General features: G+C 32.7%; 3 protein-coding genes across 3 annotated transcripts; 1 reads left to right on the forward strand and 2 right to left on the reverse strand.

Moving 5' to 3' along the window:
• Positions 1 to 6: 6 nt before the first annotated feature.
• LOC133321634 (BRCA2-interacting transcriptional repressor EMSY-like) lies at positions 7 to 3,885 on the reverse strand (the record flags this gene model as incomplete). The annotated part of the gene is made up of 4 exons (XM_061530717.1): positions 3,776 to 3,885; positions 3,434 to 3,608; positions 3,106 to 3,361; positions 7 to 111 (listed from the first exon to the last, which is right to left on the reverse strand). Coding segments are annotated over exons 1-4 (597 nt in total), but the record flags the coding sequence as incomplete, so codon positions are not given.
• A 2,787-nt stretch (positions 3,886 to 6,672) lies between these two features.
• Positions 6,673 to 7,835, reverse strand: LOC133321630 (peptidyl-prolyl cis-trans isomerase E-like). Its single transcript, XM_061530713.1, has 4 exons — positions 7,635 to 7,835; positions 7,167 to 7,574; positions 6,929 to 7,101; positions 6,673 to 6,817 (listed from the first exon to the last, which is right to left on the reverse strand). Exons 1-4 carry the CDS (start codon positions 7,833 to 7,835, stop codon positions 6,673 to 6,675), a joined length of 927 nt encoding a protein of 308 aa, XP_061386697.1.
• A 3,016-nt stretch (positions 7,836 to 10,851) lies between these two features.
• Positions 10,852 to 13,488, forward strand: LOC133321628 (uncharacterized protein KIAA2013 homolog). The gene is made up of 5 exons (XM_061530710.1): positions 10,852 to 11,087; positions 11,150 to 11,441; positions 11,930 to 13,036; positions 13,104 to 13,228; positions 13,301 to 13,488. The coding sequence occupies exons 1-5, from the start codon at positions 10,925 to 10,927 to the stop codon at positions 13,486 to 13,488; spliced, it is 1,875 nt and encodes a 624-aa protein (XP_061386694.1). The 5' UTR covers positions 10,852 to 10,924.
• The last annotated feature ends 601 nt before the right edge of the window (positions 13,489 to 14,089 follow it).

Here is a 14,089-nt window from a genome sequence, read left to right on the forward strand (position 1 = left end):
GATAGCACGTTTTTTACCCGAACCAACACCACTTACATTTTGATTTTGATCGTGTATATTGCGTTTTAAATTCTTTTTGCCAGTACCAGAGGGTATTTCTGGTATTTTGAACTGAAATTTAAAAAAAAGAGAGGCAATATAAAGTTTATAATTTTATGCGTAAAAATAATAAAAAATCTTTGGATTAAGGCATTTAATTTTTTTATGGTATTACATGGAATCTACATAAAACTCCTCAAATAATTTGTTACATGGAATCTATATTTATTATTGTGGTGTAATATATCTTAAAGCTATTAACACTGTAGTTAATTATCTTTAATTTCACTTGAACGCACCCAGTCCTGATAGAAATAATCCTGGTTCTGGGAACACAAGCAGTTTAATGTGAGTATTTTATGCGCCTAAAAAATACATACTTGTTGATAAATAAAAAGGTATTATATTTGCCATGAGTCGTTGATTGAAGTCGTGTGGAGCGGAAAAAACAAGTCAAGAAATTATATAGCTCAAAAATTATATAATTCTCAAGCTGAAAATAATTTTCTAGCATTCAATACATCAACGTAAGAGCAACATATCCATCCTTTAATGACATCGCCTCAGTTGAGGATTTCATGAATGAACACCCAGGAAACCAGAAGGCGAATTTCGGGAATTACACAAGCCATGGCCCAAATATCAGATCATCCAAAAGGCTACTCGTTCAAAAGTACACATTACTTATTTTCCAAATTTTTAAGCGCGCACAACACACAATTTTCGTAAACAATTCAATTTTTTTTCCAAGATTTGAATATATTCATATTTTAACAATTTTTTTTGGTTGAATAAAAAATCATTTTCGACATTTTTCTGTATGCATATGGTCAAGGTACAATTTGGTCGATGCGACTACCTAATACATCTACCTTGCATATGGTTTTTTATTGGAATTCAAAACAAAACAACATAGTTTGTTGTGGCAAAAATATCTTTGAAACAAATTGGATTTATTTTGCACTTGTGTAATTTCGGGAATTACACAAGCCATGGCCCAAATATCAGATCATCCAAAAGGCTACTCGTTCAAAAGTACACATTACTTATTTTCCAAATTTTTAAGGGCGCACAACACACAATTTTCGTAAACAATTCAATTTTTTCCAAGATTTGAATATATTCATATTTTAACAATTTTTTTTGGTTGAATAAAAAATCATGTTCGACATTTTTCTGTATGCATATGGTCAAGGCACAATTTGGTCGATGCGACTACCTAACACATCTACCTTGCATATGGTTTTTTATTGGAATTCAAAACAAAACAACATAGTTTGTTGTGGCAAAAATATCTTTGAAACAAATTGGATTTATTTTGCACTTTTTTCACGCGCACAAATAAATGTAAACAATTAACTGATTTTATTTAAATAAATAATTTCAAAAAAAATTCAACAATTCAATTCAAATTCAAAATTTCAACAAATTAAAAAATTTTTCGATGGTTTTTGTCAAAGTTAATAATGTAATGCCGTTTTATTTTTTTAATTCTATATATTTAAAAAAAAATGTAGATATCTGGATTATTTCACATATACCTTGGTGATAAGTAAAATAAATTAGAAAATAACTGCACTTTGTTAAATTATGTAAATAAATAACGTTTGCTACGTCTATTACACTTTATACACGTATATCGATATTTCCGAAAGTTCACGAGTTAAATAAATCAAATAATTATTCCAATGTAAACATTCCAAAAATGAAGTATTTATATATGGTCTGTTCCAGTACTTTTTTAATAGTAAACTGAGCAAAAGGGAAACATTTCAAAATTGCTCTCAGAGTACAAAATAATTTGAAAAGTTCGGGAAACGCAAATCTAATAAATATGCCAAAATTAGATGGCAATACTTCAAAATCAACATAACAGCCAATCTGAAGTAGGCATTCCAATTTACCATTTTTAAAGCCAAATTTCTCGAGTAAAAAGTTTACAAAGAGAACGCCATTTTGTTTTGTGCTCTCTTAAATTTGATTCAATGTTTTACCAGTTTTGTGGGTTGAGAAACGGTTTTCGAGTAAAAAGTTGCAAAATATGTAAAATGAGTAGATTGTTTTAGGTTCTGGAACGGAACTATAATTTTGATTAAAAGCATGGTACAATAATACAAGGTAGTGCAGCTTGAAGTGAATAGCAAAAAAGCAACTATGCACGTGTGGCTTCTTCTAAACGAATGCAATTCGAAAAAGTAATGAAGGTTATGATTTCTTCCCAAAATCCAGTAGGGAATACCATAAAGCGTTTGTTTCTTCCATAACAATCTTCATTTCAATTAAAAGAATATATTCAAATTTATTTTGAATTTATTTGACATAGTATTCAAAACAATACACATACACAAGGCCTATATAAGGTCGGTCAGTAAGCACAGGTGAGTATAAAGTTTGCTGTCAAATCATATTTTGAAACATACATACACAAAATATGTATTTTGATTTGATGGGACAAGCCACCTTGAGAAAAAATTGTAATCAGTTGGTAGCTGTGCCCTACCTTGTAATAATTATACCATGATTAAAAGCATATTAATTTCTGTTTTGTTTAATTCGATTTTATCACTTTAGCAAACCAAAGTCGAAGATTTTTTTCTTTTACTGTGCTTAAATACGTGATAATTTAATTAATTTTATTTAGGGCACAAAATAACTTGTATATTATAACTGATTTACTTATAACCGTTACGGTCCCTGTCATCATTAGTTCCCTCTGTCGATTACCCAAAGTCCATTAGATTAATCATCTGGCAACTCTTATACTTACCCGTTAACTACTTTTCCAAGTGCACAAATACAACCCTGTCAACAAAATTGGTAAACACTAGACTATTGTGAATGATTATCGCATAAGCAAAATACATTTGCTTTCGCTAATGTACACCAACATTTCCTAACAAATATTTCACTGCCTTCAATACTTGTATCAGCATCCAATTGAAAACAATTTGAGAATAAATATCTCAAGATCGATCCAAATCAATTAGTAAATCCACTTATATAACATTGACAAATGGGTAACCAATGTGACAGGTGCAGTGCACACATATATGTCCAAGTACTCACCGGATCACTGGTTACTACATGATTATTACGCTCCACAATTTCGCTTGGTCTTTGCTTTTCAATTTGTTGCTGTTCTTCCTTAATGGCCTCACCAGTTTCAGCAGGGTAGGGAAGCTTTTGATTTTCATTAGCTGTTTCCTCCGCCACATTATTGGCAATTAGAGCTAAGGCTGTATGGGGAGCCACACGTGGCAACAACGGATAAGGACGTCTACCTTCACGCGACCATTCTTGCCATGTATTTGGTCCAGATATACTGTCAAAATAGAACCAAAAAAACGTTTGTAGAGGACAGAGCACAACAACATCGTTTATTTGCTAGACTTACGCTTCCGCAATTGTGGCCAATTGTTCATCATTGGCAACACGTCGGGCCTCTGCACGGTGTCGTTCAGTTGATATGTGAAATATACCACGCAATTCCTCTAACAGTTTAGCCTTGGCTTCACTCAGACCTCCTTGAGCGCGAAACACACTTATTACTTGAGAATACGATTCCAGCTCTAAAACAGATGAAAAATGCGCAACATTAGTCGCCTTTGAATGGACAGGAGATAGGGCAATGATCTTTCATTCCATAACCACATTTCGTCCCAAGTTATCGTTCACTTATTTCTGTTACAGTACCACTTTTTCTCATGCAGTGTACAGCACACGAACGACAACCTACCAAGTCTCCGTAAAATGCCTCGACATTCGTCTCTGGTCATTTGCAGTGCTTGCGGCCACATAATGCCTATATTCGGTATTTGTTTCCCCCAAGAAACTTGCACTTTATACACTGTTCCGTTTATTAAAATCTTTATTTGTTAAAGTTTGCAAATTGGAGCGAAAATGAAAAATTGGAAAAAATCCCACTGCTTCGTTCGAGATTGGCAGCCATTAATGTTTATTTGTCAAGACTTTAAGGAAGTGTTTGGAAACGTATGGTTGACAGTGCTACCAACATACAATTTCATTAAAAATGTCCAACTAACCAAAATGCGTCCCGAATAATTAATATATATATTTTTATAATTATATAATTTTTATCGTCTACGAATTATAAAAAAATCAATCATTATATCAAACATATTATAAAAACATAATCGGTTTATTTTACTTAAATAAAAAATATTTTTATTCCAGACGCTGAAAGGATGGAAAATATTTTACTACGATAAAAATGTTTCCTTTATACTATCGAAAAAACAGCATACACATTAGAACTTTTTACCGGGTTAACCTACTTTATGAGGATTTATTTAACATATATGCAAAGGAGTTGACAATTGAAACCCACTGGATTAACGAAATCCGGTTAAATGTAAACGTACTATTAATGATGTAAAAATTTAATGTGCTAAATCCTGTACAATATAAACGTACTATAAAAGTAAATTTACATATACGATTTTAAATCCTGAAATACGACCAAATTGTTTACACATAACTTTAATCATGATATAAATGTCGATCAGCTGCTATTTGTTAGCACACGTAAAAAATTATGAAGTGGCGCCAAAAATATTTGTTTGAAATGAAAAGAAAAACTACAGCAATGAAAATGTTTCTGCAATGATGTAATCTCTTGGAATGTAAAAAATCACCTGAAACACAAAAATTCTATAAATAATTTTTGCTTTCCTTTGATTTTCATTTTTGCATTTAGTAACCGTTAAATATAGAAAAAAACAACATGTGAAAACAGTTGCAAATTTTGGTACACTGTGAAAAAGTTGTATTTTTTTCGTATAAAAACCGCGTTGCATGTCATTAGTATCGTGATTTCGATCATGATTTAAAATAACCCTGCCGCATAATGATTTAAATTTGTATGATGAATTTATACGAAATCATGGTAAATCCAGCCTGATTAAGAAAATAAACCCTGGTTCGTCCTTTAATCATGAGCAAATGGTATATGTAAATCCGCTTTAAGAAAATAAAAGTACATTTACATATACGATTTTAAATCGACTCGATTAACGAAATCCAGAAATACACCCTAATTGTTTACACATACCCTTAATCATGATCTAAATGCCGATCAGGTGATGTTTGTTAGTATACATACAAAATTATTAATTTGCGCCAAAAATATTTGTTTGCAATTTGAAAAAGAATAGAAGAATTACCACAATGGAATTGTTTTTGCAATACTGTGATCGTTTGGAAAGTAAAAAAACACCTAAAAACACAAAAATTCTATAATTAATTTTTATTTTCCTTTGATCTGTCATTTTTGTATTTGTCAGCCGTTAAATTTAAAAACAAACGGCATGTAAAAACAGTTGCAAATTTTGGAACATTGTGAGAGAGTTGTATTTTTTCGTACAAAACCCGCGTTGCATCTCAGTAGTATCATGATTTAAAATAAATCCTGCTGCACGATGATTAAAATTTGTGTGGTAAATCATGGTAAATTTAGCCTGATTAAGAAAATAAACCCTGATTCAGCCTTTAATCATGATTAAATGTTATATGTAAATTCGCTTTAAGCCTTTAATCATTTAACCTACTTTATGAGGATTTATTTGACATATATGCAATGGAATTGACAATTGAAACCACTATGTTAACAAAAATCGGGACAATGTAAATGTACTACAAACGAATATTAAATGATAATTACACACATTGTCCAATAAACAGGTCGTGTAAGAGGTGAATATTATCGGCAATTTTTGTTTAAAATCCTCCAAACTGTCAAATTTTTTGTTTACTTTTCCATGCGATTAAGTCAAAATTGAAAAAATTTTGACAGCTCGGGTAAAATCATATGACCTTATCGGACGACGTTATTATTGGACAATGATTACAAACAACTCTAAATACTGCCAATGGCGAGCTTCCTTGGATTTTAAAGTCTCTTCAATTCTTGTACGTTTTTCATTTATTAAGCATAAAATTAACAGGGTTAACGAGAAGTTTGAGATCGAGTGGATTTAATATAGTGAGTGAATATCTGTGTCTGGTTACTTTTCAAGTAACATTTACGCAATAAGTTCTATTTCAGAGAGTAAGCCGTTCTTATTCTCTTTTGAAAAAAGTAAACAGACAACATTCAGTAATGGTCTGTTCATAAAATAAAAAAATGTTTTTTGACTTTGGTCAAAAATTTTAATTTAACAGCCTATTGAAATCCATCGAATATTGTGCTGGATAAATCTTACCCAGTAACATTCAGTAAGCTCTCAGGATAGAACTGTCAAACCAGCTTTCTCTTTTCGTCCTCTTTTACTGGATTTTGGAGTAAACAGACAACATCCCGTAACATTTGGTAGCAATTGTTACAAAATATCGATTAAACAGACACACCTAATGTACAAAAATATGTGGTCATAATCAAGACTTTACAGTAAACGTTCATTTGTTTATGACATTATTCGGTTTGATTCGCTAAATGGTGATTTAACGGAACAATTACAGATAGCATTTTTTTGAATACTAAATCTTTAAAGTTAGATTACCTTACATTTTATTTTACTTTAATCATATTTTTAAATAAAAAATAGAATATAGAGTGATAAAAATAATGTACAATTTGTCCCTGAACATGTTTCGGTTTTTATTTGTTAATAGCAGTCATTTCAATTCTCCACATGCATATATAACAACTTTGCTCGTTGTTGCGCCAGTTTTTGAACCGACACGTTCAATTTTCCGGACAACATCCGCTCCACTAATTACATGACCAAATACAACATGTTTATTGTCTAACCAATCGGTTCTGGAAATAGATAAAAATAAATATGTTAGAAATTAATTGAAACACAAATTTAGCTTAGAATAGGTTTCTAAGCATGGCAAATTTTAATGTTGTGAGTTTGTTCAAACTTACTTTGTTGTGCATATAAAGAATTGCGATCCATTTGTATTTGGTCCAGAATTAGCCATAGATAACGTTCCGAATCCATTATGCTTCAAAGTGAAATTCTCATCAGCAAACTTCTTGCCATATATTGATTTACCACCAGTACCATTATTGTTGGTGAAATCTCCACCTTGACACATCTGAAATATATTCAATTATCTACATATGTGCTTATTTGAAACAACGTATTTTTTGATATTCTTACAAATTCTGGTATAACACGATGGAAAGAACTTCCTTTATAACCAAATCCATGTTCTTGTGTACAAAGTGCACGGAAATTTTCAGCTGTTTTAGGAACTACGTCCGCTCTTAGTAACATTACAATACGGCCCACATCATTGCCCCCTATTCGTATATCGAAATAAACTTGTGGATTCCGTTTTTCACTTTTCTCGATTACAGCGGGACCTGTTGACGGTGTTTGTGCTTCCTCTGTCGATTGTGGTTCACTACCTCCGCCCTCAACTTCATTCTTTTCTGCCAAAGTCGCTCCGGCATGTTTCTGAAGCCAATCATCGTCCGCCCAAACGGGTTTGAAACTGCCTTCTTTAATGCGAACAGGTTTAGCTAAGTTCACACGTATTGTTCGTCCACACAGCTCCGCATCATTCTAAGTAAAAGGAAGGCGTTTTATATTGATTCATTATTGAAAACCTTATATTAAACATACCATATTGTCTATTGCGGCAGCTGCATCTTCCGGCGATTCATATTCGATAAATGCAAACCCTCTGTGTTTTTGTGTCTCATAGTCGACGGGCATCTGTATATCAGCAATGTCTCCAAATGGTATGAAGGCATCGTTTAACAGTTTTTCATTGACTTCATCCGCCAACGAACCGACATAAACCGTACGCTTGTCATTGGACATCTCGATCAATACAATAGCACTATATTATGGTTTTACTATATATTAAATTAAATAAACTAAATTCAAGATGAGCGCAGCACACACGATCTAAGCACACCAAACGTTTACAAATGCCGGCTTTGCTTCATCGAAGGTAAACATTAAACAGCTGTTTCTATTTAATTGAAATTGTTAGGTGCTCTGGCCACACAACACACTGTCTTTATAAGCTGAATTTTCTATTTTAAAAAGAGCAAAGATGAACAAGTGTTTATATAATATTCATCAGCAATAAAGAAGATACACGATTTACAATTTCATAGTAAATGATTTTAACTCCTTACGGCAAAATGTTTACAATAGACAACAAAATGTTTTAGAGCTAATATCTAAAGGGCTAAGCACAATGCTCGCGTTGAGCCATCCGTCGTTTCCACAAGGAAACGATATGCGTTTGTGTTATCGTTAACTTGTGGTTGTTGGATATTCGATAACATATAATGCGACGGATGGCTCAACGCGAGTATTCTGCATAGTCCTTAATACGCAGCCATGAAGGGCTAAGCAGAATGCTCGCGTTGAGCCATCCGTCGCGTTATATGTTATCGAAAATACAACAACCACAAGGAAACGATAACACAAACGCATATCGTTTCCTTGTGGTTGTTGTATTTTCGATAACAAATAACGCGACGGATGGCTCAACGCGAGCATTCTGCTTAGCCCTTGATGTAATAATAAGGTGATGTATCACAACAACAACCTTTGTTTTTGTCTCGATTATCTGTCAAAATTTTCCATATAATATTTCAAATGGTTGGCAACACTGCATAACGAATTCAAGTAGAAATCACCCACTTATATATATATATAGATTATTACTCAAGCGCATAAATGTGTGCAGTTATAACTTGTGTATACAATACAAATGATTAAAATCGAATTGCTCTTTGTAAAAATGATACCAAAGAATAATTTAAAAAAATTCTTTTCAATGCATTGCTGTTCTTGATATTAGATTTTTTCAACAAGAATGCATCTTCGGAATGCAAGGATATGGTGACGTAAAATGTTGATCAAAAATGCTGCAATGCCCTAAAAACTTTTACTGGTCAACATAGGCGTTTACCTCTGTTCTGTTCATTCTGTTGTGACTGATTTTTTTAATATATTCTGTACTAAACAAACGATCAATTTGATATAATAAATGCTATTATAAATCGTTAATTGAATTCCTCACTTACTGCAAAAATATTCCTTCCTTCTACAAAAAGGGCATTCGAAATCGGATCGTTCCTTCGGGTTAATTCCCACTAATTCTAGCAATTTCTGGTACAACCCTTAACCCTTTGTGGTCCAATTTTGCCCACAGGCAACAAAATGTTTTAGAGCTTATATTTAATATACAGCTAGTAGATATATATTATTTGGCTATCATATGTCAAGACCTGACTATGGACGACACACACCAAAAGAAAAATCAAAATGTTGGTAAATTTATGAGCTTTTCAATATAGGGAAGAAGGTAAATTTGTGTACAGTACTAATTTGTGTATACAGTCGAAATTATTTAAATCGCTTCCTATTCAAATTATATGAATTTTGCCATCAAAATTATTTTTGATTCTTGTAAAAATTAATATAGAGAATAATTTAAAATGATTTTTCTGTCGATTTTGCATTTGTTTTTCTTGATATTGGACTTTAATTTTTCCGAAAGAATGAACTGTATCTCCCGAATGCAAAGATGTAGCGATGTCAAATTTTGAGCATATCCTATTTAGGATAGTTGCATTAAATCTGTGAACAGAAATTTTTTCTAAGATTGCGGAAAAATCGGGGTTCAAAGAGTTAAGGAGCTCTTGTTACAAAAATGTTAAAAAATGCAATAAAGCAAAGTCCAGAGGCAATTTTTTTTTCGACGTTTCCACGCCACTCTTTCCCACCCCTGCCGACCGAGGGGGCGACCTCCCCTTACGTAGGGATCGCGTACACACCATGATCCGTATCATGATGGGATTTGAGAGTGGAATAGAAAAACCAGCTACAGAATCTACTTCAATAGCCAGTTTGTTATTAAGTTTTACTACTCATTTAAAAATACAATAATAGTTCCGTTCCAGAACCTAAAAGAATCTACTAATTTTACAGGTTTTGCAAGTTTTTACTCGAAAACCGTTCCTGAACCCCCAAAACTGGTAAAACATTGAACTAAATTTAAGAGAACAAAAATCAAAATGGCGTTCTCTTTGTAAACTTTTTACTCGAAAAAATTGTCCGAGTAAAAATGGTAAACAGGAATGCCAACTTCTGCTTGGCTGTTATGTATATTTTGAAATATTGTCATCCAATTTTGGCATATTTACTAGATTTGCGTTCCCGAACTTTTCAAATTATTTTGTACTCTGAGAACGATTTTGAAATGTTTCCCTTTTACTAGCTTTACCATTTAAAAAGTACTGGAACATACCAATTATTAGATTTTATTTGTTCCACGCTCAAGCAAAAATCTACATTAGAGTATACAGAGTTAAAGTCAATACACATTTTACTAAGAAGATCTCCCATAGAGTAATTCGTGCGGTGGAAGTCTACATATAACAGTTGATAGTATCTACTAGATCGGACAGGAACATTTATTCCAATAGAAGAAATTAGGAAAAGGGCACAAACAATTACACAATGTTTCAATTATGTGGCCACTTCGAACTCTATGTTTTTCATAAAACCCGTTATTTATGGAAAATTTTTCTATTTTCACACTAAATCTCTCTCTATTAGCCCGATGAATAAAATATATTCTCTGTTCTCAATAAGATTTTAAAATGACTGATTTTGCATCAAATCGTCGTTTTTATAACAAGGAAATATGTCCAATTCAATTCAACACATAAAATAATTTGTATAACATAGTAACGAATACTAAGAGTACTAAAATTCTGTCAAATATGTCATCTATCGCTGTTAGAACTAAAAACAATCCTGTTGTCACAGTCATATGTTAGAGATTTGTTTTAATCATAAAAAACGCGATAAACAATGATTTTATGAGTGAAGTTGCTGAAATAAACAGTGGTAGAGCCAAAGATACAAATAATTGATTATAAATAATGTCGAGCAATATGTTTCGCACCGCTAAATACAAAATAGATTTTGTAAATTTTTCGTCATATCGCCGGCTTTTTGTGGTTCTACTATGTGTTTGTATTGTTTTTTACTTATTGCCGCCCATTTTTCGTTATCTATTCCTTGGAAGGGCACCGGAAAACAAAGGTATGTTGTTGAAATCATGCTCCTAACAGAAACTGCATCGGCTAACACATGCCTTCTTTTAGATCCCTTAATGCAGTGCATGGACGATCGTTTGACTCCATTTTTCTTACAAAATTTCGAGTTTGATGCCAATATAAGGCATGTGCCACCATTCGAGGAAGAACGCAACATTATACCATATGTCGGCAATGGTTATATAGGCTTGGAGGTGGCACATGATGCCCCTTTAAATATTAAATATGGACGAGCTATGCAACTGCCAACTCAGTTTCATCCGATTGTTTCGGTTTTGCAGACAGCCGAATCGGGTAGAGAAGCAACCGTTGTGGAATATCTTTCGGGTATTGTTTGGAGGTAAGTTGAAATAGTTCCGCGTCCCGATTTACAAATAACAAGAGACATTCTTGATACTAATGCATTTGGAACATTCTTATTGCGAGTACAAATATTGAAGAGAGTTTCTCTTAAATAAATATTTATTTATGTTATTGACACCGAAGGGTAGGCATCATCTTTCAGTAAGATGTGAATTTCCTATTAATCATGTAGACGGTTAATTGATTATTTACTAATTTCATTGCGGTGTAAAGATTGGTATTGAGTTATAAACGAAGCTACATAATGGAAAAAATCTCATTATTTTTATTTGTCATTCCTGCTTCGTTAGAGCATTTATTTCCAGAAAGCATTTTACTGCTACAACACTTTAACCGCTAAGTACGCGTAGGACGGAATAATAATTTTTTTTATAAATGCCATTTGGTTTTTGAAAGCCTCATAAAAGGAATATACCAATATTCCCATTCCCATCTTTTAATTCTATATATTTTTCTTACTTTCAGATTTCAATGTTTCTCCAATATGTTTGTATCATATTCTTATTATGCTCACCGAACGCATCCAAGTATTCTTATGCAAGAAATTAAAATTACAAATACACGCAATACTATGGAGGAGGTTGAACTTATATTACCACGAGTACATTTTCAGTCACCCTACACTCGTACCATACCACTAGGTTCCACGGAATCAACAAAGGAATTTCAAATTATCACGGGTACTCTAAATCCAGATCCAGAGGATACATCCTTGATTATCGTGGTTGCCATTGTAATACCAAAAGTCTCCAGAAGTATACAATTAAAGAAACGCGGTAGTATTAAAATAGAAATACCAATAGCTGTACATTACTCAAAGCCATTAAAGAGAGACAACGAAGAACAAATGAGGACAACTATTGCAGAGACGGGTCAAAAAGCTACCTTAGCCATGAATAAAGTACTACAGAGTTTACAATCAAAAACCGAATCTGCCGCTACGGCTCTGCACAATTTCCGACAGGCCCACATTAACGTTTGGTCTGACTTGTGGGCTACAGGTTTTACGATCAGTACTTCGAAAGCGGAAAATAGTTTAAATGGTGATCGTATCAATGCCACAATGTACGCTGTCTTATCACAAACTCGTAGTTATGAATTTGAGGAATACATTTCAGTATCTGCACCATCCAAACAGGATATTGCCAAGGCTTTAACATATGCTGAGGGTTGCTATGATTCCTATCATACCTTACAAGCTGATAATCTGTGGCTACCAATGGATTCATTGGAAAAACTGAACAAAGTTGTCTCTTCGTGGATGTTAACGCTCGAAAAACAGGGTTGTCACAACCTAATTCGGGCTGGTTCTTCTGGTGTAATTCAAGCTATGGTACTAAGCTTCGGAAGTTTCCGATTCAGTAATCAACATTTAGAGTGCAATATGCACCCTAAATATTTGCACAGAGATTTTCATTTTCGTCGCTTGAATTATGGCAATCGTACACATGTTAATGTGACAATTAATGTTACCGAAGACAATAAGGCTGTCATAAATGTGGCATTAGATAGATCAGATCGTTCATATTATGCTTGTGATGGTGGCTGTATGGATGAGCCGGTTTTATTAACGTAAGTTAATTATATTTTATTTTTTATAAGTTTCACAGTTCATCATTTGGTTTCTTAAATATTTCAGTCAAAACCGACGACAATTTCCTGTTAAGCTAACAGAACCATTGACTGCCATCCTGTATATAACCGAAGACAAACAGCATATAGTCGAACTTCATCAAGCTATACATGTTAAAGAGGTTGTGGAAGGTAATAGTGCAAATGTTACTCTCTTTCACATTTAATTTAATTGTTTCTTCTATTTCCGTTTAATAAATTTAGCTCCCGCACATGAACAACACATAATATCCCTGCATAAACATGGTCATCAACTAGGTGGTTTACCCACACTATTTTGGGTATCTGTATGTGCAATAATAATAGTATTTCATATATTCTTATGTAAATTAATAATTAAGGAATATTGTGAACCTTCTGATAAATTAAGATATCGTTATAACAAACCGTGATTTTAGGTTCTAAATGTGTAAAAACAACAAAAAACTAATTATATTACCGACTAAAATATTTAGCTTTTTTATTTCGTGTATTTTTTCAGTTAACACAGATTTTTTTTAGAATATAGCTAAGATTCATATGTTTGCAATATTTAGGATTATAGAAAAAATTGAGAGAAATATGAACATATAATAAAAAAGCTTACTCTTAAAGCTTTACGAAGTAAAAGCTTGATAACATTTTTATTTCTGAATGAAAACGATAAACGATTTCCTTATGCTGAAGATGAAGAAGAAAAAAACCCAATGTAAATACCTAAAAACAATTTATTTAACTTTGATTATGCCGTATTATTCCTATAGAAGAAAATAAATTGATGTTGGCCTTAACTATGATGTATCTGTATTATTTTCAACAATTGTATTACGATAGCGACAAATTTCAAATTTATTAATGGTCCTGGAGAATCTCATTATTCTATGCTACGATATGCACTTAAGGTGGCCCTCACTTTATACAGATCGCTGATTATTAAAATTTATGGTAATTACATTTTTTTCTTTTGGTTTAATATCCTTACAAAGTATATAGAGTAACATCTGGTAATGGTAT

This window comes from Musca vetustissima, unplaced genomic scaffold (assembly GCF_032173495.1).
Source record: "Musca vetustissima isolate MV318-11 ecotype Yass unplaced genomic scaffold, APGP_CSIRO_Mvet_v1 utg54033, whole genome shotgun sequence".
In the NCBI taxonomy this organism is placed as follows: domain Eukaryota; kingdom Metazoa; phylum Arthropoda; class Insecta; order Diptera; family Muscidae; genus Musca; species Musca vetustissima.